The sequence below is a fragment of the Taudactylus pleione genome, unplaced genomic scaffold, assembly GCF_031769625.1.
Source record: "Taudactylus pleione unplaced genomic scaffold, aTauple2 ptg001144l, whole genome shotgun sequence".
Classification (NCBI taxonomy): Eukaryota; Metazoa; Chordata; class Amphibia; order Anura; family Myobatrachidae; genus Taudactylus; species Taudactylus pleione.
Window position 1 is genome coordinate 47,761 of NW_028285545.1, and position 23,148 is coordinate 70,908.

Genomic DNA, 23,148 nt, shown 5'->3' on the forward strand with positions numbered 1-23,148 from the left:
TTGCAGATAGATGAAGCCCCTCTCTCACCCATGAGAATAGGATCCAATTCACGGTCCAAAACAGAGGCTCAAAGCAGCCGGGTCGTCACCTACAGTAATGCTGATACGTTATTACAGACAGGTCTCTTTCTTTGGTCGCATGTTTTGATTTAACTTATTACTGATATTTTGGGCTGGGCGTGGCCCTTCTCATGGCCCCTGAAGAGTACCTGGTTGCCTGTCGCTGATCTGACTGCAGTGAGAGAGTGCATGGTAAAGGTGCAGATTATTCAGCTCAGTAACACACACATACATCTATATACACACACATACATCTATATACACACACACACACATACATACATACATACATACACACACACATCTATATACACACACATCTATATACACACACATACATCTATATACACACACACATACATACATACATACACACACACACATCTATATACACACACACACACACATCTATATACACACACACACATCTATATACACACACACACACATCTATATACACATTCACACACATACATCTATATACACATTCACACACACACATACATCTATATACACCTTCACACACACACACATCTATATACATACACACACATCTATATACACACACACATACATCTATATACACATTCACACACACACATCTATATATACACACACGCGCGCGCGCGCACACACACACACACACACACACACCCTTTTATGTATATATATTTATGTTGAAAAACTGGCTCGGCTTGCTCTACCAGTTTGGGAAAAGATTTTAGTTTATGAGCCCTCGCCCCAGCCAAACTGGGGCTAATCTGTTCCTCTTCCAAACCAGCCAAAGGAACTTAAAGAGGGGTGGGAGGTGGGGGTGAGGGGATGGGAGCGAGCTGATGGGCATAGCGGTCCTGGCAGGTGACAGAAGAGAGTTCCTCCTCAGTACCACTATATCCTCTCGTATATATTCATGACCTCAGTAGACGTGGCCCGGCCAATTGTAAAGTACTATGTTTTATTACTTCAATAGAAACAATATTATCCATTGTGTTACTATTAGGTGAGGCGCAACTTCAACTCATGGGAGAAACCGCCTGTGAACTGACAAGATTTTTAACTAGTGAACAATGACCAAAGCTTGTTGTCTCTGGGTCTTACAGTATGTAACAGCCTTTGAGATGCCGGCGAGATTCAGACACGGGGCGTGATTCTGGCCAGTCTAACCGTATTTTCAACATTTGTTTTATATCTACTGTACATGCAGGGTGCTGACTCCAAACCGTTTTATATCCATCACTTCACGCCAGCTATGTATTACTGATGTTAGAATCACCTCTGTAAGAACAGTCCGATTCATTGCATAACCTCGCCATTCCCTAGTCAGGCTTGCCTACCTAGGGGCTTATCCATAAACCCCGCGGCTAATTGTCGCTCTGGACGGGATTCAATTAGCAGGGATTCCACGCACGGGTGTCCCTGAGACCCCGTGTGCGAGTCCCCGCTGATTGACTTTACCACGCACCTCATGTAGGTGCGAGGTAAAATCAGCGTGAGGCCGCCCTATTTTGCCTCGCGCAAGCGGGTATTACACACTGATTCCGCAGTTCTCGCGGAATCGGTGTGTTCTCGGGCGGGAGTTCCGGTCTAATGACGCGGGGAAATAGCTATTTAATTGAATAGCAAAACCCCGTGTCGTGGGACTTTTGCCTGTCAATTAGCCGCGGGTGAAATCCCGCGGCTAATTGGATATGCCCCCTAGGCTCTTTCCGCACTCCCTGATGAATGGTGCTAATATGAAGGACCTGTGTGCAGCTGGGTTGGACTGGCCCCCAATGGTACAGGGAAAATCCCCAGTGGGCCACACTGCCTGTGGGCTCACCCCAGTCTTCTAGGTGTCAGGTTCCCGATTTCAAATTATACATAGTTACTCTATTAGACGTCTGTTACTTGCTGGAGCAGTACCACGGATCAACATGGGGGCTTGGTCCCCTTCTATAGAAACTACACCAAGATATGCCTAATGGTTAGCCAAGCGCCTGTGGTGGCTGGCCACACCCCCTCTGGTGGATGACCACGCCCCTTAAACTTGTGCCTGTACCACTGCATTCCCCATGCGTCCCTTTATAAACTCGCTTGCATTCCATTGCCTGAGTACTGTAGGCCTCTTCACACTGATTTCTAATGATAAAAGACAAATGGCAGATAATTCCCTGAGAAAGGACAAAGCACAGGTGTAATTTCCGAGTGACTACCTGATTGGTGTTCTATATAGAATGTAAGCTCTCATGGGCAGGGCCCTCCTTCCTATTGTTTCATCCCTCCCCTTAGGTCCACTTTCTCAGCCCATTGGTATGTGCTGTAATTATAACTACACTTGTAACTGTGTCTATATATTATTCTGGTTTCATCTGTATGGCGCTGCAGAATTTTGATGCGCCTGTCAATTAATGCTAATAATAATGACGATAATACATGCGCACCATCCTGGCTCTGGAGGGCATTGGGCATATTGTCATTCACAGACATCTGTACGTGTGTATTTTGCAGGCTCCCCGGTGAAATGCCTGAATGTTGCGCAGATTATGAATGTGACGGAGGCCGCGGTGATGGAGGAGGAAGTCGCAGAGATCAGATCCTCCGTTCCCGCTCACTTCTTCATCGGGGTCTTCCTGGTCACGGGATTCGTGCTCATGTTCATTGTGGACCAAATTTCAAGTTACTGCTCCTACCACGGTGAGATTACACAGCGGCTCCGTCACGCGCAGGTTTTACATGACCTGAGAAGAGGCAAAGTGCTCATGGCTTTGGTATAAACGCAGCAAAGTTGATTGCATTTGAAGATCATTTCCAGGAGCCCCACATTCCCCTTTATAACTTGTTTTACTAAATTTGGTTACAATGTAAATGTTTCTTAAATGCTCGTCGTTGAACACGTATATTACTAATCCCAGGCAATAAGGGCAGGTTGTGAGGATTGAAGTAAATACGCAGATGTAAGAAGTTGTACTGGGCAGCTGGTCAGAATTGATAAATGGGGACATTTTCAGAGGCCAAAATCTCCAGAAATCATCTAAATCCTGGGAATAACCTAAAATCCTGCTACAATAAGGTCCCAGCCTAGCACCATCCATTCTCTTCTCTAGTACCAGAGGGACATGCCGTAGGGATCAGGGGAATCATGACCAACATACAATGACGTGTGCGTTCTGATTTATTTTTTATTTTGTTTTATTCCCGTTTGTTTGTAGTTATGGTTTGTTAAATGCATGCGTTCTCAATAAGGACCTGTGTGTGCACTTTGAGTGGCGGTGGGCCGTGGCATGAGCACAGAAGGATACAACAACGGTGACAGGCAGGGGGGTTGTGATGACCTCAGGAAGACATTTCAAGTTTTACTATTACAACGTTGTGTTATTACGATGTCTTTACCTGTGACCTATTGTGAATGTGACCTATGTGGTGTGTATGTGACTTGTGTTGCATGTATATGTGACCTGTGCCGTGTATATGTGACCTGTGCCGCCCATGTGACCTGACCTGTGCCGCCCATGTGACCTGACCTGTGCCGCCCATGTGACCTGACCTGTGCCGCCCATGTGACCTGACCTGTGCCGCCCATGTGACCTGACCTGTGCCGCCCATGTGACCTGACCTGTGCCGCCCATGTGACCTGACCTGTGCCGCCCATGTGACCTGTGTCTGACCTGTGCTGTGTATGTGACCTGTACCATGTATGTGCGGTCACTCCTCTATTGTTTGCTGTGTATAAATAAACCTGCACTGTCCTTGGATAATAGTGCGCTCTTATTACAAGCGTATGCTGGTACTCACCATATGTGCACATTCTATTGACTGTACTGTTACATAGCTTTTGTTGCCAATAATTCTATTGTGCTTTGGAACCAGCCTAACCTGATCAGGCAGCTAGAACCAGCCCTAGCCCATTTGGTGCCCTAGGCAAAATTTTGACTGTTGCCCCCTAACAACTTCCCATACCGAGCTGAACAACCCCTCTGGAAAAAACAGGTGGCCTCCCTATGGCCACGGGCCTAGTGCCCGCCAACTTTATTCAATAGTGACCTGGCCTAGTGCCCAGGTCACTTACACCTTATAGGGCAATAACTCCCTCTAGGGCCTGATGCCCCCTATGTAGCCTGGGCCTTGCGCCTACCTATATGCCCATGGGCCTATTGCCCGACAGTGCCCCCACGGGCCTAGTGCCCGACAACCCTGGTGGTCTAGGGAGGGGGTATATGGAAGGCCTCATGGAGGGCATACCTGCTCCATTGGAAGAGGCTCTTTTACTTTCCACCCCCGCAGTCCTCTACGGTCCTCAGCCGCATTCTTCAGCCGCTGGCCTGTCCTGGCCAGCGGCGACGCCACTTCCTTCTTGATCACGGCGTCTTCTGGCCTCTTCCACGGCTGCCGGAACTCTTGCCACGGCACTCTCTTCAGGAGGTCTTCACTACTCCCTCTCCACCGCCGTATTGCCTTTTCCCAGTCAGAGGCATCTGATACAAGTCGCCGTGAGTCTGCCTCCTATTGGCTGCTGGCCCGCAAGCCGGGTTTGGCTCGCGGCCAGAGCCAAACACCCGCCGCGGCCGACGCTGTACCAAGCCAAGTCTTGCCCGCCGCGCCTGACGATTGACCGGTGCTAGGAACACATACTCCGTCCCAGCGCCGGCTACCCGCCACCTATGCTTCCCCGGCGCAGGGGACACATCTCCTCCTGTGCCGGTGCTGGGATCAGCCACTTGATCCCAGCACAGCTTTCCACATGGCAGCAGCAGGACAGGGGGGAGGGGCATGCAGAACCAGTGGGGGGGGAAATGCGGTAGTCGCCCCCTAGACATATGCTTATTATACCTAGGGCCGGCTATGCAGGCAGCCAATGCAGTGGCGTAACTAGGGTCTTCGGAGCCCAGGGCAAATTTAAGATTGGCGCAACCCCCCTCCCCCTCCACATAGGAAAATAAGTTTTGCACACTTTAGGCGTGCGGCAAAAAATGGCCGTTGTCAAACAATGAAAGGGGCGTGGCTACTGAAAATGGGGAGGGCCAACATGACACGCCACCAATTTCTTGTCAGTCTGGGAACATGCCTTTCTATACCATACGCACCATACCTATACCGTGGTTTCTCACCATCATACAACAACAGCGGTTCATCCAGACTCGTTCCCCCTGTGTAACTTCTTGCCCCCTGTGTCTCTCAGCCATACCATCATCCCCCCCTGTGTCATCTCTCAGCCACACCATCATCTCACTGCATCATCTCTTAGCCACAGCATCATCTCCCTCCCTGTGTCATCTCTTCTTAGCTACACCATTGCCTCCCCACTGCGTCGTCTCTCAACACACCATCACCTTTCCCACTGCGTTGTCTCTCAGCACACCATCACCTTCCCCCCCCTGTGTTGTGTCTCAGCACACCATCACCTTCCCCCCCCTGCGTTGTCTCTCAGCACACCATTACCTTCCCCCCCTGCGTTGTCTCTCAGCACACCATCACCTTCCCCCCCTGTGTTGTCTCTCAACACACAGACACACACACACACATACATACACACACACATTGACACATATACATACACACACACACACTGACACATATACATACATACATACACACACACACACACACATACACTGACACATATACATACATACATACATACACACACTTAATGCCTATACAGAGACACACTTATTTCACACAAATGCAGCCAGCATCCCCCCTCCCCCGGCACCACGCACACAAAATTCTGCTGCAGCTCCCCCTACAGGCAGCCAAGTCAGCACCAGGCTAGCAGTCACACTTGCCTGCTTGTTATGGGGCTGACACAGGACACAATGGTGGTGGTGGTGGCCCCCCGCCTGTGGGTACAATGCTGTGGGTGGCGGCGCCCCCCTCTGCAGGGCTTGCCATGGCACCAAGGGCACGTGCCCCGTTCGCCCTGCCCTAGTTATGCCAATGATTTACCTTTTAATACATATATGGATGGGAACCCCCTAGGAAGTTATCCTAGGCCTACTCACTATGTAACCTATGTATTCGACACCCACCCGGCAGTGATATCAGCGATGGCTAACACCATTGTAGCCCAACGACGTGAGCCCCTTAACAACTTCTATATGGAAAGTTCATTTTCTGGGCCATAGCACCGTTACTAACAAATAGGCCTCTGTTTCTCTGTTTCTCTTCTCCAATTTCTCATTAGATACTGGATCCCCCCCTAATGGCAGCGGTACCGATAAACACAAATAATAGCTGCCCAACTTCCGCCTGCTAGTTATCATTATTTAATATGTGGGCACGGGTCCATTGGTAGGGCACATGATCTGACCTTCCTTCCCTATTCATATGCACATAGCAGAATATTGCAGCCTCATCGCCCCTTTTCTGACACCCTCCCACCTATATTGTGCTGTCTCCCCTCATGTCGGTGGGATTGTAGTCTCTCAGCAGCGAGGTTAGCAATCCCCTGAGGTAAGGAGTGGAGGTAGAGGCAGCAATTTTATTAACACCCATAAGTTACCTGCAGATCTTCCTATGGTGTCGGTTATTCGGGCACCTTAGGATCTTTGCTATAGGACAGGGGCAGAACTCCAGCCCCTACATAGGGTGCAGCTACTGTAGGGCCCAGCAATGCCTGACCTCGCTCCCGGGAATGGAATGTGGTCAGAAGAGGACCTATCTCTTCTCCCAGCAGCAGTGATGTGGTAGCAGAGACTGAAGTGGCATCGCCAGACCTGGTCCTGCCCCTGATACAGGGAGAGCGTGGGTAAATGACCTTTGCCCTCTGTTACCACCAAATCTCCAGCCAGACATGTCTATATTGTATTTTTATTGTGTTGTTTGTTGTCATCTAAAACCTTTGTGTTATGTATAATATACTCAACAGTGACCCCTTGATCCAGGATTTTTTGGTGGGCTCTACATGCCCTGTTACAGTGCGGCATAGAGGATAGTATTCAATAAACATTTAAGCATTTTAGAAATCAATGGTAGTATGTGCGGTAGAAGCCTGTGTAATACTTCAGCAACATACACAGAGCAGGTAAGTGGGTGGTGGGCCGGGTGGGTGGGACAAGGTAACCCGCCACCTGCTCACAAACCGGCCCGCTGCTACTACTACTTATACTGTAACTCAGTGACTAGGAATGAAGATACATTTGGGGCTGAGCAGCTACAGGATAATGTTTAGAATAAGAAAAGTTTTTTGGGACTTTTTTCCTACTCTAAACTTTTTCTTAAGAGGTGTAAGGTCGTATGGGCGACTATACATAAATCAGATAATCTTATTAAGGGACACAGGTCTTCTTCCAAACCTTCTGACGTTCATAAAAACCTGAATTCATTTATATTTACACTTAATGCAAACTGCAAAAATATTTAGAGCACATTCTGTATTGTGATAATCGTTCTGATTTCAGATCCCAGGACTGGGATGTCTGCTGGAACCAGCATCACTGCGACACTGGGGCTGGTGATTCACGCTGCAGGTAACCTACCTATATTATTATTATCTCTGAGATGTGGCCTGTCCTTGGGAAGAGGGTTCTAATGACATGATATAGAAGCTGCAGTGCGCGTAATATCACCGATCATTTTTATTATTCCTACATCATTTTAATGTGCAGTAAAAAGTCCTCCCAGAAGTTTAAAGTATAAAAGGTAAAGCGTGTAATAAAATGACAATTGTGACTGGCACGTTTTTCAAACAAAAAATTCAATCGGGGACTGTAGAGGGTCGTACAGCAAACACGTTTGTGGCCGTAAAACTAGTGAAATTAGGTTGACCATTTTTCCTGTTTACACGGCCGAGTGAATGTCGCAAAGTTGTGCCGGGCTATTGGAAAATGGCTTACAAAATTGGGATTAATATTATTTATTAAGTTGTGTACAGTATATACAGTGCATCCGGAAAGTATTCACAACGCTTCACTTTTTCCACAATTTGTTATGTTACAGCCTAATTCCAAAATGAAATAAATTAATTTTTGTCCTCATAATTCTACACACAATACCCCATAATGACGTGTAAAAAGTTTTTTTTTTTTAATTTTTGCAAATTTAATAAAAGAAAAAAAAAAAAAACTAAGAAATCACATGTACATATGTATTCACAGACTTTGCTCAGTACTTTGATGATGCACCTTTGCCACTCAAGGACATTCACAGAGTTGTCCTGAAGCCACTCCTTTGATATCTTGGCTGTGTGCTTAGGGTCATTCTCCTGCTGAAAGAAGAACCGTCGCCCCAGTCTGAGGTCAAGAGCGCTCTGGAGCAGGTTTTCATCCAGGATGTCTCTGTACATTGCTGCATTCATCTTTTCCTCTATCCTGACTATTCTCCCAGTTCCTGCCGCTGAAAAACGTCCCCACAGCATGATGCTGCCACCACCATGCTTCACTGTAGGGATGGTATTGGCCTGGTGATGAGCGGTGCCTGGTTTCCTCCAAACATAACATCTGGCATTCACCCCAAAAAGTTCAATCTTTATCTCATCATGGTCCTTCAGGTGCATTTTGGCAAACTCCAGGCAGACTGCCATGTGCTTTTTACTAAGGAGTGACTTCCGTCTGGCCGCTCTACCATACAGGCCTGATTGGTGGATTGCTGCAGAGATGTTTGTCCTTCTGGAATGTTCTCCTCTCTCCACAGAGGAATGCTGTAGCTCTGACAGAGTGACCATTCGGTTCTTGGTCACCTCCCTGACTAGGGCCCTTCTCCCCCGATCGCTCAGTTTAGGTGGCCGGCCAACTATAGGAAGAGTCCTGCTGGTTCCGAACTTCTTCCATTTGCAGATGATGGAGGCCATCGTGCTCACTGTGACCTTCAAAGCAGCAGATATTTTCTGTACCCTTCCCCAGATTTGTGCCTCGAGACAATCCTGTCTCGGAGGTCTACAGACAATTCCTTGGACTTCATGCTTGGTTTGTGCTCTGGCATGCACTGTCAAGTGTGGGACCTTATATAGACAGGTGTATGCCTTTCAAAATCATGTCCAATCAACTGAATTTACCACAGGTGGACTCCATTAAGCTGTAGGAACATCTCAAGGATGATCAGTGGAAACAGGATGCACCTGAGCTCAATTTTGAGCTTCATGGCAAAGACTGTGAATACTTATGTACATGAGATTTTTTTTTTTGTTTGTTTGCATTATGTTTTTTATTGAAGACCATAACAAAAATACAAACACTAATTATTTCACATATACAAATATCAATTGAAAACCTGACAGAGGAATCAGCATTTGACATATCCATATAATTGAAATTGTTACACAATATGGTCGAATTTTCCAACTAAATCTTTATCAAACACAGTTGCATCAGAATAAATGAAATAAAAAATTAAATGAAAAATGAAAAATAAAAGATACACAAAGAAAGAAGCCTCTTACCATATCGTAGAACTACTAGGTCTGATCCTCTATTTTAATGCGTTATTAAATCTATCCCCTGAGCCTATTGTGCACTTCTTTAATTAAGACTAAGAGGGGTATTCAATATGAAAGGTTAACTTCCCTGGCGAAGTTAACGTTTCATATCAGAGTTTTTTTCTGCATAAAGGTATGGTGCGCGCTCCCGCTTATCCCCGTATTCAAAATAAAATTAACGAAAACGGGAAACTCCGAAGTTGGATTTGCGTAAAGTTACGAATTTTTCCTTAAAATAATTGTAAGACCCCCTAAAGTTGTAAAAACATGGGGGAACACTATGGGTACCCCCGTTTTAGCCTTTAATTGAAAGTCGGGGATTTAAATAGCCGCAGCAGTTGTGTTTTTTTTTACGACATTGAAGAAGTGTTGCAGAAGAGAACTTAGGTTATTTTTTTCATTTTTTTTAAGTGGTCCCATCAAATTTGGGGTACATGAAAATGGGTGCTGGCATATTTTGGTGTCCCTAAAGTAATTTTTAAAAAATTCTGCATTTGTGCACCTGCCGCTATAATTCTATTCTAGAAAACACCTGCCGCATACTTGCAGAATAGCCCTGAACCTATTTCCCTATTGTCTAACAATTTTTTTCCCATTTTTTTTTTTTTTTGCACCCCAATTTTAAATTAATATTTTGGGGTGTCCCTATATTTTTTTTAAACTTTTTTTTGACACAGTTCTTTTTTAAATGTCAATCTCAGGGGTGCAGGCTATTTTTTTAAGCCTGCACCCCTAAACCCCATTTCTGCACTTTTTTTCGACACCTATTCAATGGTGAAAAGTTATCCCCGTTTTTTATCAAAGACTTTTCAAAACTGCGATAAGTCTTTGAAATTGAATACGGTGTAAAACTAAATCCAGTGATATTAATGCAAAAAAGTTAAAAAGTGCGATATTAACGCAAAAAACGATGTTATCGCACCCACATTGAATACCTGTGTAAGCATCTTATAGTGGCCTGACTCCTTATACTGCAACCAGGGATGCCAAGTCACAGTAAAATTATTACCCCTGTCTGAGTGGGATAAAATCAAATCATCCATAGTCATATAGTGATTATAACGTGTACACCACTCAGACATGGAGGGGGCCAGCCTGGACCTCCAGTGAACAGGGATCACAGCTTTGGACGCACTTAATATATAACGGAGTAGCGACTTTTTAAAATATGCATAGGGCTTCCGAACAAGGTTCAAACGCCAAAAGCTAGGGCACGAAGGCAAGTCCTCATGGAGAATAAGATTTGCCGTTTCAATTACTTTGTCCCAAAAGGGTCTAATAGAAGAGCATTCCCACCAGATGTGTAAAGGTGTTCCTGGTTCTGTCTCACACCTCCAACAAATGCTAGGAACTCCTGGATACAGAAAGCTGGCTAGGGCAACGATACCAGCGTGTGAGGATCATATAATGTGTCTCCATAGTTAATGCATTTGCAGATGCAGCAAAAGTATTTCAAAAAATCTCCGGCCAATCATCCTCTCCTATTAATCTCCTTAAATCCAATTCCCAATCAGAAATAAATTTTGGTTTACCAGAAAAATGCCTTTCAATTAACAGAGTATAAATATAGGACAGCGGGTGCGGTGGGGATCCCTGAACTACACACACATTCTCAAACGGAATATTACCCCTCCCGTTTTAAGAGGTCCTAGAGTCGAGAGGAAATGTTTTATCTGCAAATATTTCCAAATCTCGCTGTTAGGTAGCGCCCATCTAGTTTGAATAGAGGGAAAACTCATAATTTCCAAACCTTCAAATAGTTGGTTGATTTTGAGAATCCCCTGTGACTTCCACAATCTAAATGAGTTTGCTGGGATCCCCGGTGCAAAAGCCGGATTACCAAATAGAGGTGTTAAAGTGGAAGAGGTGGGGGAAAGAAGGGGATGTGAACGAAGCCGAAGCAAATGTGGCAATTGTAGGCCTCCCTGGTGTTTTTTTCCTAAATAGTATATCGTGGTTGAAGCGGGGTTTGCGGGCTGCCCAGACAAAATCTCGAATAATTCTAATACAGGAGATTTTTTTAGTGTTGTTTTTTTTTTTTTTTAATGAAATTTGCAAAAAGCTCGAAAAAAAGTTTTTACACGTTGTCATTATGGGGTATTGTGTGTAGAATTTTTAGGACAAAAATTAATTTTTTTTCTATTTTGGAACAAGGCTGTAACATAACAAAATGTGGAAAAAGTGAAGAGTTGCGAATACTTTCCGGATGCAGTGTGTATGTGTGTGTATATATTTATATATATTTATATATTTATACTGACGAAGGGTTGAAATAAACCCGAAACTTTGAAGCACCTGGTGTATCTCTCTTTATTTTTTGGAATTCCGACAAGTGCTGCTGCCTATTGGATGTATATTTATGGTTTCTTTTGCTGGCACCCCGGTCATTCTACCTGGTGGAGGGAGTGCCAACCCGATGGACTAATATATATATATATATATATATATATATATATATATATATATATATATATATATTTATATATATATATATATATATTAGGGGTGAGCGGGTTCGGATTTCTGAAATCCGAACCCCCCCGAGCCCCCCCGATCCGAGTCAGGCTCGACTTTTCCCGCCTGACTCGGATCTGAAATCGAGGCAAAACGTCATCATCCCGCCTTCCGAGTCTCGCGGGTTTTGGATCCTATATAAGGTACCCGCGTCGGCGCCATTTTCTCACTCGGCTGTGGACAGTGAAGAGGGAGGGTGGGAGTTAGGGCTGTGTAGTGTAGTGTAGTGTAGTGCTGCTGTTGTCCACTACTTCAAAGTCCATAGGGGCTGGCTGTGTTGTGCTGTGCTGCTGTTGTTAATAGGGGCTGTGTCCACTACTTCAAAGTCCATAGGGGCTGGCTGGACTGTGTTGTGCAGTCAGTTCTCCATAGGGGCTGTGTCCACTCCAAAGTCCTGTGCAGTGTCCCAGTCCTAAAGGAGTGCTGTAGTGTTGTCCAGGGGGTGCTCTGTCCATCAGGGGTGCTCCCCCCAAGTGCTAAAAAAATAATATATTTTCTGTGTTTGTGAATTGTGTGCGCAGTAGCCGCACGTGCATCAACAAAGTAGTGCCAAGCGTGCGCCTGTGTCATAAGTAAAGGGCCGGCTGGCTTGACCGTTAAAGGGTGCTGTAACCCCCGAAAGTACACTCCAGTCCAAACCAAAAAAAAATTATTTTCTGTGTTTGTGAATTGTGTGCGCAGTAGCCGCACGTGCATCAACAAAGTAGTGCCAAGCGTGCGCCTGTGTCATAAGTAAAGGGCCGGCTGGCTTGACCGTTAAGGGTGCTGTAACCCCCGAAAGTACACTCCAGTCCAAACCAAAAAAAAAATTATTTTCTGTGTTTGTGAATTGTGTGCGCAGTAGCCGCACGTGCATCAACAAAGTAGTGCCAAGCGTGCGCCTGTGTCATAAGTAAAGGGCCGGCTGGCTTGACCGTTAAAGGGTGCTGTAACCCCCGAAAGTACACTCCAGTCCAAACCAAAAAAAAAATTATTTTCTGTGTTTGTGAATTGTGTGCGCAGTAGCCGCACGTGCATCAACAAAGTAGTGCCAAGCGTGCGCCTGTGTCATAAGTAAAGGGCCGGCTGGCTTGACCGTTAAAAGGTGCTGTAACCCACAAAGTACACTCCAGTCCAAACCAAAAAAAAAATTATTTTCTGTGTTTAGCCGCACGTATATATCAAATCGATATAACATAAATGGAGGACCAAACTTTCTCCGATAAAAATAAAATAGAGAAAGATCAAGAACCACTTCCTCCTAGTGCTGAAGCTGCTGCCACTAGTCATGACATAGACGATAACATGCCATCAACGTCGTCTGCCAAGGCCGATGCCCAATGTCATAGTAGAGGGCACATACAATCCCAAATGGCAAAGTTCAGGAAAATGACCTTGAAAAAGACATTTAAATCAGCTGAAGAGAAACGTAAACTTGCCAATATGCCATTTACGACACGGAGTGGCAAGGAACGGCTAAGGTCGATCCCTAGTATGTTCATGACTAGTGGTTCAGCTTCACATGACGATGGAAGCCCTCCTCCCACTAAAAAAATCAAAAGAGTTAAGCTGGCAAAAGCACAGCGAAGAACTGTGCTTTCTAAGAAGATATCACAAATCCCCAAGGAGAGTCCAAGTGTGGTGGTGGTTGCGATGCCTGACCTTCCCAGCACTGGACGGGAAGAGGTGGCTCTTTCCACCATTTGCACGCCCCCTGCAAGTGCTGAAAGGAGCACCCACAGTCCACTTGCTGATATGCAAATTGAAGATGTCACTGTTGAAGTACAACAGGATGAGGATACTGGTGTAGCTGGCGCTGAGGAGGAAGTTGGCGAGGAGGATTCTGATGGTGATGTGGTTTGTTTAAATCAGGCTCCGGGGGAGACAGTTGTTGTCCGTGGGATGAAAAAGCCCATCACGGTCATGCCTGGGCAGAAGACCAAACATTCCACCTCTTTGGTCTGGCAATATTTCTATCCAAATCCGGACAACAACTGTCTTGCCATATGTACCATATGTAAAGGTGAAATAAGTAGGGGTAGGGACGTCAACCACCTAGGAACATCCTCCCTTATACGGCACCTGCAGCGCGTTCATAAAAAGTTACTGTCAAGTTCAGAAACTTTGGCTAAGACCGTAAGCAGTCCAGGGACACCTAAATCCCGTTGTCCTGTTGTATCCAAGCGCCTGCAAACCACACCGTCAACTCCCTCCTCGTCAATTTCCTCCTTAGTCAGGATCGGAAGTAGTCCTGCAGGCCATGTCACTGGCATGACTGACTCTCCTATCCGGGATTCCTCTGGAGGATCCTGCATTGCTACGCCTACTGCTGCCGCTGCTGCTGTTGCTGCTGCTGGGAGTCGTTCATCATCCCAGAGAGGAAGTAGGAACACCACTACTTTTACTAAACAATTGACCCTCCAACAGTCCTTAGCGAGGAGGATGAAGTACGACAGCAGTCATCCTGAAGCAAAACGTATAACTGAGGCCTTGACTGCTATGTTGGTGTTAGACGTGCGTCCGGTATCCGCCATTAGTGCAGTGGGATTTAGACAATTGATGGAGGTAGTGTGTCCCCGGTTCCAAATCCCGTCTAGATTCCACTTCACTAGGCAGGCGATACCGAGACTGTACAGAAACGTCAGAAAAAGTGTCCTCAGTGTCCTGAAAAATGCCGTTGTACACAATGTCCACTTAACCACGGACATGTGGACAAGTGGAACAGGGCAGACTAAGGACTATATGACTGTGACAGCCCACTGGGTAGATGTATCACCTTACGCAGCAACAGCAGCAGCGTCACCAGTAGCAGCATCTCAGAAACGCCAGCTCGTTACAAGGCAGGCTACGCTGTGTATCACCGGTTTCAGTAAGAGGCACACCGCCGACAACCTCTTAGAGAAACTGAGGGAAATCATCGCCCAGTGGCTTACCCCACTTAGACTCTCCTGGGGATTTGTGATATCTGACAACGCCACCAATATTGTGCGGGCATTACATCTGGGCAAATTCCAGCACGTCCCATGTTTTGCTCACACAATAAACTTGGTGGTGCAGAATTTTCTGAAAAGCGACAGGGGCGTGCAGGAGACGCTTTGGGTGGCCCGAAAAATTTCTGGCCACTTTCGCCATTCAGCGACTGCGTGCCGAAGACTGGAGCGCCAGCAAACACTCTTGAACCTGCCCCGCCATCACCTGAAGCAAGAGGTTGTGACGCGGTGGAACTCAACCCTCTATATGCTTCAGAGGATGGAGGAGCAGCAAAAGGCCATACAAGCCTATACATCCACCTATGACATAGGCAAAGGAGGGGGTATGCACCTGACTCAAGCGCAGTGGAGAATGATTTCCGTGTTGTGCAAGGTTCTCCAGCCCTTCGAACTTGCCACACGTGAAGTCAGTTCAGACACTGCCAGCTTGAGTCAGGTCATTCCCCTCATCAGGCTTTTGCAGAAGCAGCTGGAGAAAGTGAAGGAGGAGCTAAGACGGAGCGATTCCGCTCGGCATGTGGGACTTGTGGATGAAGCCCTTCATTCGCTTTGCCAGGATTCCAGGGTGGTCAATCTGTTGAAATCAGACCACTACGTTTTGGCCACCGTGCTCGATCCTAGGTTTAAAGCCTATGTGGTGTCTCTCTTTCCGGCCGACACAAGCCTGCAGAGGTGCAAAGACCTGCTGGTGAACACACTGTCAGCTGAAGCGGAACGTGACACGTCAACGGCTCCTTCTTCATTTTCTCCTGCAACTGGGGCTGCCAGGAAAAAACTTAGGTATCCTAAGCAACCCGCTGGCGGTGATGCAGGGCAGGCAGGACCAAGTTTGGACATCTGGTCCGGACTGAAGGACCTGGCAACAATTTCTGACATGTCTACTGTCACTGCATATGATACTGTCACCATTGACAGAATGGTGGAGGATTACATCGGTGACAGCATCCAAGTAGGCATGGCAGACAGTCCATACCTGTACTGGCAGGAAAAAGAGGCAATTTGGAGGCCCCTGTACAAACTGGCTCTATTTTACCTGAGTTGCCCCCCCTCCAGTGTGTACTCCGAAAGAGTGTTTAGTGCAGCCGGGAACCTTGTCAGCGAAAGGCGTAGGAGGTTGCTTCCACAGAATGTGGAGAAGATGATGTTCATCAAAATGAATTATCAGCTCTTCCAGGGAGACCAGCCTCCAGAAGGTACAGAGGGACCTGTGGTGGTGGATTCAAGTGGGGACGAGTTAATACTTTGTGAGGATGAGGATGTACACACTGAAGAGGGTGAGGAATCGGTGGATGAGGAGGATGAGGATGACATCTTGCCTCCATAGAGCCAGTTTGTGCAGGGACACATTAATTGCCAGCTTGTTTTGTGGGGGCCCAAACGAACCAATCATTTCAGCCACAGTTGTGTGGCAGACCCTGGCGCTGAAATGATTGGTTTGTTAAAGTGTGCATGTCCTGTTTATACAACATAAGGGTGGGTGGGAGGGCCCAAGGACAATTCCATCTTGCACCTCTTTTTTTTCTTTGCATTATGTACAGTTTGGGGCCTAGTTTTTCAAACTGCCATCCTGTCTGCCACTGCAGTTTCACGCCTAGATGGGTCACGTGTTTGTGCCGCCCACTCGTGTCGCTTAGCATAGTCATCCAGCTACCTCGGTGCAACGTTTTGGACATAAAAACACTATTGTGAGGTGTGAGGTGTTCAGAATAGACTGGAAATGAGTGGAAATTAAGGTTATTGAGGTTAATAATAGCATAGGAGCAGAAAAACCTACACATTCTGTGATTTTAGCTGTTTTTATGCTTTTTTTAAAAAAAATACAGATCCAAAACACAAAACCCAGAACCCAAAACACGGAAGGGTGGTTTTGGCAAAACCAATCCAGATCCAAAACACGAAGAAAGATCCAGATCCAAAACCAAAACACAAAACACGAAAAGTGGCCGGTGCACACCCCTAATATATATATATATTAGATAGCGCTCACACACATTCCGCAGCGCGTTACAGAGAGAATATTTGGCCATTCACATCAGTCCCTGGCCCAATGGAGTTTACACTACAAACACAACTTTTATCCAAGTTACATCTGCTCAGAAAAATGACAAATGCCAGATAGGAGAGCGGCTTTGCAGACCATACTCTTAATTCTCTATGGAAATAATTAGCATCTGGTAATATAAAGTACTTTACCCAGTCGGGCAATAATTCAAAAGAAGGCTAATTAGTCTAGTACGGGAAACAGACAACTGACTCTGTACTAATAAATCCTTATCTGAGCTTGCGATGGATAAACGGGTTACGCCTGTAGTCTATGTGATTCCTGATCCGGATCTGGTGTTACAGTATACCTGCTGCTACGTGACGTGGGACACTGCTGTGTAATGCTTCACTTCCCCCAGAATCTATTCAGCAACAAGTAAGAGACCAGAGATTGCACTGTTACGTGTGTTGTGTGTCTGGCAGGCTGCAAATCGGCGTCCTGTGCATATTGCGTAACGTAGCGCCTGTAATTCCTGAATGAGACCTTTTCGGTCCCCTCTTACTGCAGTTAGATAATCAAAATCCCAACCAAGAATGATGCTATTGTTACAGTACATGATGACTGACAGAGCAGACAGACTTTTTTCGCACCTTGAGGCTGCGATTGCATCTCTGGCGGCAAACTCCAGCACCAACGAAGTGAACCGCTCAGCCTTTGGCGTCAGCATTTCCCTGTTGTCCATTCTCTTTTTACAGCTTGTGCTTGGGGAGAACATAGGAGCCTGCGGGTGCTGGAACACCCCAAATAGTTATGCTGCCTCAACTATTATCAATGTCTGCGTGTGGCGTTTATTAGTCATACATGGGAGGAGGGGTACACTAATACCCTGATCGTTTTATAATGGTTGTTTCTAAGTTGGCAACCCCAGTTGGATCCTAGGCCCTCACTTTGTCATTTGGACCGAATGCGAGTTAATTCTGACCTTTTATGCAAAGTAATTATGTTGCTTTAATCTTTTTATTTTATATACAATTTCCCTGAAGTATCAGGATCAGTTTCTCATATCCAGTATTCATGCAAATAATCTTAGAGACACAACTGTCTGATTATCCTGATGTATCACGTGATTGCTTCATTAGAACAGTTGCTGCCGGCTTTGCAGAGTGTATCTGGGGGGAAAGCTCTGCATTTATTACCTGTGCCCCTGACTCCCGATGCTGGGAGGAGATTTCTGTCTGCAGCACAAGGCTGGGCTTTTGGGATGTAATTATACAGGAATTAAATACCCTCTCATCAGCCGCAGACACCTGAGGTTCCCTGATCCGCAGCCACGCAGTACAGATGAGCCGCACGTTTAAAGCGTAGTTTCTGTACTGCACGTACACGCTTACACTGCATCCCTCAAAGTAAGGGGGAAATATTTGCTTTTAAATCCCAAAAGGCATCTACAAGATTATGCTGTATACTTTTATATCTGTTCTGTCAGTCATATATATTTTTTTAAAGAACAGTTTCAGATTCTGCCACTTTCATAGACTACCCCCCCTAGAGCACATACGCCTATCCTTAAATCACACGAAATAGCCCCATTTGACACGTGTGTAGTAGGTATTACCGCTGGACGCATGTCCGGCGGTTCAAATCCTGACAGCGGCAGGCCGGCAAGGGTGAAAATCCCGATCGTCCCTAAGATAAGTATGGCTAACCTAATTCCCCCCCCCTAATCCTCCCTTAGGGGTGCCTAAACCTAACCTCCCAGGGGGGTGCCTAACCCTAAGTCCCCCCCCGGGAGCCCTTAACCTAACCACCCTCCCCTCCCTTCCCGCGGCTGTCCGCGCCCGGCATCACTTCGATCGGGATGGCGGGCGTCGGTCTTCTGGCGTCTTCTTTAGACGCCTGTTATTAGTACCACACCGGGATTTAGACCGTCGGCTTCCAAACTACATCCCTTTGACACGCCATGAAAAATGCGACTAAGCTGCACCATGCGCCTTTATGGCTCAGTATTTGACAAATATGCATCTTTATCACACCGCTAGGGCTGAGGTACAAGTGTGTTTGCATACTAATAGCGGTGTAAACAAAGGGCAAACCTGTAAACAATAACGAGGCCGGGGACGGATATGACTGCGCCATGCAGAATCGGGTAAATTTACACTGACACAATGGCTAGAGCAAGAAAAGTGTAAATCCCAGGTCTGATGGTATGTGGCTGTTGTGCTAAAAAAAACCCCACAAAAATAAAAAATAAATAAAAAAAGCCATTAGAACGGTGACTAAGCTATGCCAAGCATCACGCTCCACATGGCGCAAAGAGGCATGGCGAGTGAGGACAGATCTGTACACATAGAAAACATGTACGTACAGAATGTAAGACCTGTGTAGTAGCTTCTCATTACTGATAAGTACCAACAATTTTTACTGTATCTTGTTATTGTATTTATTCCAATTAGAACATTTTTTTTTTTTTTCCTTTTAATGAGGCACTTTAGGTTTTCAATTTTGGGTAGATGGGCCTGGTCTCAGTTCACATAATGAAATTCTTATATATAGATGAGTGCTTTCTACATTGTACATAGGTTCTGTCTGTATAGTAACACATTGCAATAATTGCGAAACGCGCTTCAGCTGAGAAAACGTTGCTTGATGTGTTTTTTTTTATTGTGGGACAGAGAAACAGAGTTTCCCATTTAATGTACTCTAAATAGACCTCTGAATGCTGCATTTTATTATTTTTGCCGTGCAAAAAAAATGACCCATGCTAACATTTTTTATACCGTCAATGGTTTAGTGAGGGTCGATCTATAGCACTTTACATTTTCGAAGAAGAAAACGCCTATTCTACATCAATTGTCCTCAATAAGAGTGGAAGAGTTGGTGTATAAGTGAGGTTCTGACTCCGAACAGAGCTGTTATGGGTGAAAAGCTGACGGAAAGGGTTGCCGTGCTCGGGTATTGTCTCAGCGGGCACACCTCCTGAATTAGTTACTGTCTGCTTATTGCCCATTGAGAGAAGCCTCGGACTCTATTAAACCATTGAGAAGTGAGCAGAAAGACCTGCAGGAGAATTGGAAACGCTGTAAATGGTCAGACAGTGCCAAACGCGGGATTTCTAGAGGGGGGTTTCCAAATGCCTGATTTTAGAGTGAGTGTGGCCAGTCCATGAAGAGGGCATAATCAGCACTTAACCAGCTTTAATATGCGTCATACAAAGTATATTGTGTTGCATAATTCCAGCATGTACAGGACCAGCGATCACAGTGAGCCATTAAATGCGGCAGTAACACCATCCTATCTGTGCTGAATGGTTTTATTTTAGATGTGAGCACCATTCCAGAGTATTAGAGCAAGTCCGGGAGCCTGGAGGAGCAGCAGCAGGACCTAGCACTGCCCTGGACATATATGTACATATTGGCCTCTATAGTAGACCATCCCTAACAGTGCATGTTTCCCAGATCTCCTAGTTGGTGCACAGGTTATTTATTACTGGCTGATGCATGTAAAAAGATCCACAGGTGGTGCTAATTATTTCATTTGTGATACTGAGAAGAACATGCAGCACTAGTAACATTCTATTACATTACTATTTATATTGCAGTCATGGTGTGGGCTGGGGAGGGGGGTTTCCAGGCAGACGGAAACCCCCCTTGTGTTTGCCTATGTCAGATCACCTTTCAACTGATGGCCTTTATGTTCTTGCCCATAGCTGACGGAGTTGCTCTTGGGGCAGCGGTGGCATCGTCGCAGGTCTCTGTACAAGTCATTGTCTTCTTCGCAGTCATCTTGCACAAGGTAACCAATACCCCATGCTAAAAGTAGGGATTACTGAATTTGTTATATGGTTGATTGAGGCAATATAAACCCCCTGGGAACCATCCTAAAAAAATGTATACATGAGAATGATTCATGTTTATGCCCTTGTCCAGAGGTGTTGTACAATTACTGTAGGTAGGTAGTGTGTGGCCCACCTACAGGACCCCAGAGTCCAGCCTACAATAGAAACTTGTATTACGGGGCAGGTGGAACTGTTCCATCTCTATGACGTGGCCAGTGCAATCGGCAGTGCGCGGCCATTATGTGTAATATCTATGGGGCTTTGGGATGTCGCTGGTTCTACCTGCAAACACACGAGCGCTTTTCCCACAGAGCACCAGTAAAGCAGATAATTATAATTATCCTGCAGAGGAGTACTGTGCGGGCTGGCGGGTCATAATGGGTTGCTGCGCTCCCCGATAGCTGGATAAATTGGACCACCCAAACCACACCCTCATCTGATCAAGCCACACCCATTTTTATGTAGACCACTCCCTTTCCCACACTACACTCCCTCTTTTACCAGAGTATCCTCCCATTGCGTATTCTGCTTCTGTTTCTGGCTGGTTTCTTACATTTACCATTAATCTGTGTTTCTATACATAAGGAGATGATTATTATGCAGTGTATAGGAGGCTTGTCTGCAGGGTGACTCGTACTTAATAAATTCACACAGAAAAAGACGCCGTCATTATATTGTGCTATTTCCCATAGGACAGACAGACCGCTGTTCCATGTATAATTGTGTACGTCCATTCAGGGAAAGGTGAGCGAAGGAAAATATGTTGCCCAAGTAACAAAACCACGATATTTCATGTAGTGAGCAAAAGTATATCCCCCGTACACCATTGTGGTGGTGCTCCCTAGAGTAATATAGTATCTAGACACAAAAAGAAGAAAAAAAAAGAAACTCCCTTATGGGGAACTCTGCTAAGTACATCTCATATCAAACATCACTTTTATTGAAATCACAGTAAAAAAAATCACTAATACAATAGTCAAAACCTAAGAATAAACATATATACTGTAAAGTGCAAATAGGTGCTCAAAAAAACGGTAGGGAAAACCCGTACACTGCAAAGCGGCGAAATATTAATGGTAAGTGCAATTATGACGTACAATAATAATTTGAAAACCTCATTTAAAATACACCTAGTTTAATCATATGGACTAATAGTCCAATGGTCATCTAATATACATCAATGGTTAGTGCATAGAACTAGTCAGGGCAAAACATCAGTTTCACTCGAATTCTGCTGCACCTCATTATATCGTGTAGACATAGAATGAGGGGTGAGAAATTCCTGGAAATAGGTTGCCCTTGGAAACAACAGAACTATTTGCTGTTGCTATATGGCGCAGCGAATCGCACCATGCATAGCGCAAGACGCGCGTACGCGCCTCCATAGGAATGCGTGGTGTGATTGCATTGCGCGCCATAGCGTAGCATGGCATAGGCAGTCGCGGGGAATCTCAAGGCGCCATGCGTTCGCACGTTTGTGGCGCGATCAGCCACAATGTAACTGAGCACATCTGTATATACACATTGGGCACGATTCAATTAAATGTGAAGTAAATAGCGCTGGGAATGAGCTCCCGGAGCTATTCAATCCATCGCGATGTTCGGTCGGGGGAAGGCTCGTTCTCGCGCCTCAAACAGGGTGCTTAGGTGCGAGAACGGGCGTTCTCCGACTAAACTTCCTGGCGCCATGCTGTTTTCCCAGCGCTAAGGGCAGAAAACAGCATCGCGCCTGGACTTTTGTCGGATTTCTGCTCGCATTCCCGGGGAGATGCGAGAAGAATAGCTCCAGGAGCTGATTCCTGGCGCTATTCACTTCGCTTTGAATAGAATCGTGCCCATACAGTATTCACCGCTGACAAATGTTAGCACCCAAGGAAGGGTCCGCGCTCCCCATGCCCACCCTGTAAATGCGCTCTCTCTCATCCTCCTGGAATAACGCACCCCTCAATGTGCCGCTGATGTTTCTTGTTGCAATTGGTTTTCTTTTTATCATCTGCTTGTAACACAGAGTTTGAATTGGTGTTTATTGACTCTCTAACCCGCTGCAATGACTTCTTATTCCCTGCAGGCTCCAGCGGCTTTCGGGTTGGTCTCGTTCCTCATGCACGCGGGATTAGAAAAAAAACAAATTCAGAAGCACCTCTTGGCGTTCTCTGTGGCGGCGCCGCTCCTGACGATTGCAACGTATTTAATTCTGAATATGGTAAGTTGCAAACCGCAGAAGATGGGTTTATGTTCCCACTGCTGGACAAACCCACCTGTGATATAACCTACTGTGTGGATCTGAGTGGTTGCGTGTATTATTTATTAAAATGTTGCAGGATTTATTGTGCGAGGGTCTTCTCTGTCTCCTGTACCACCACCATCTAAGAATCTCTGGGAATCCTTCTTTAGTGAC

General features: G+C 45.8%; 1 protein-coding gene across 1 annotated transcript in view; it reads left to right on the top strand.

The window, feature by feature from the left end:
• LOC148453481 (zinc transporter ZIP9-like) overlaps window positions 1–23,148 on the top strand; it is a 41,725-nt gene that overhangs the window by 15,190 nt on the left and 3,387 nt on the right. The window contains exons 3-6 of the mRNA XM_088462069.1: window positions 2,548–2,733; window positions 7,437–7,505; window positions 20,622–20,707; window positions 22,819–22,953. Coding sequence (XP_088318195.1) covers window positions 2,548–2,733; window positions 7,437–7,505; window positions 20,622–20,707; window positions 22,819–22,953 — 476 coding nt within the window. The remainder of the gene's footprint in view (window positions 1–2,547; window positions 2,734–7,436; window positions 7,506–20,621; window positions 20,708–22,818; window positions 22,954–23,148) is intronic.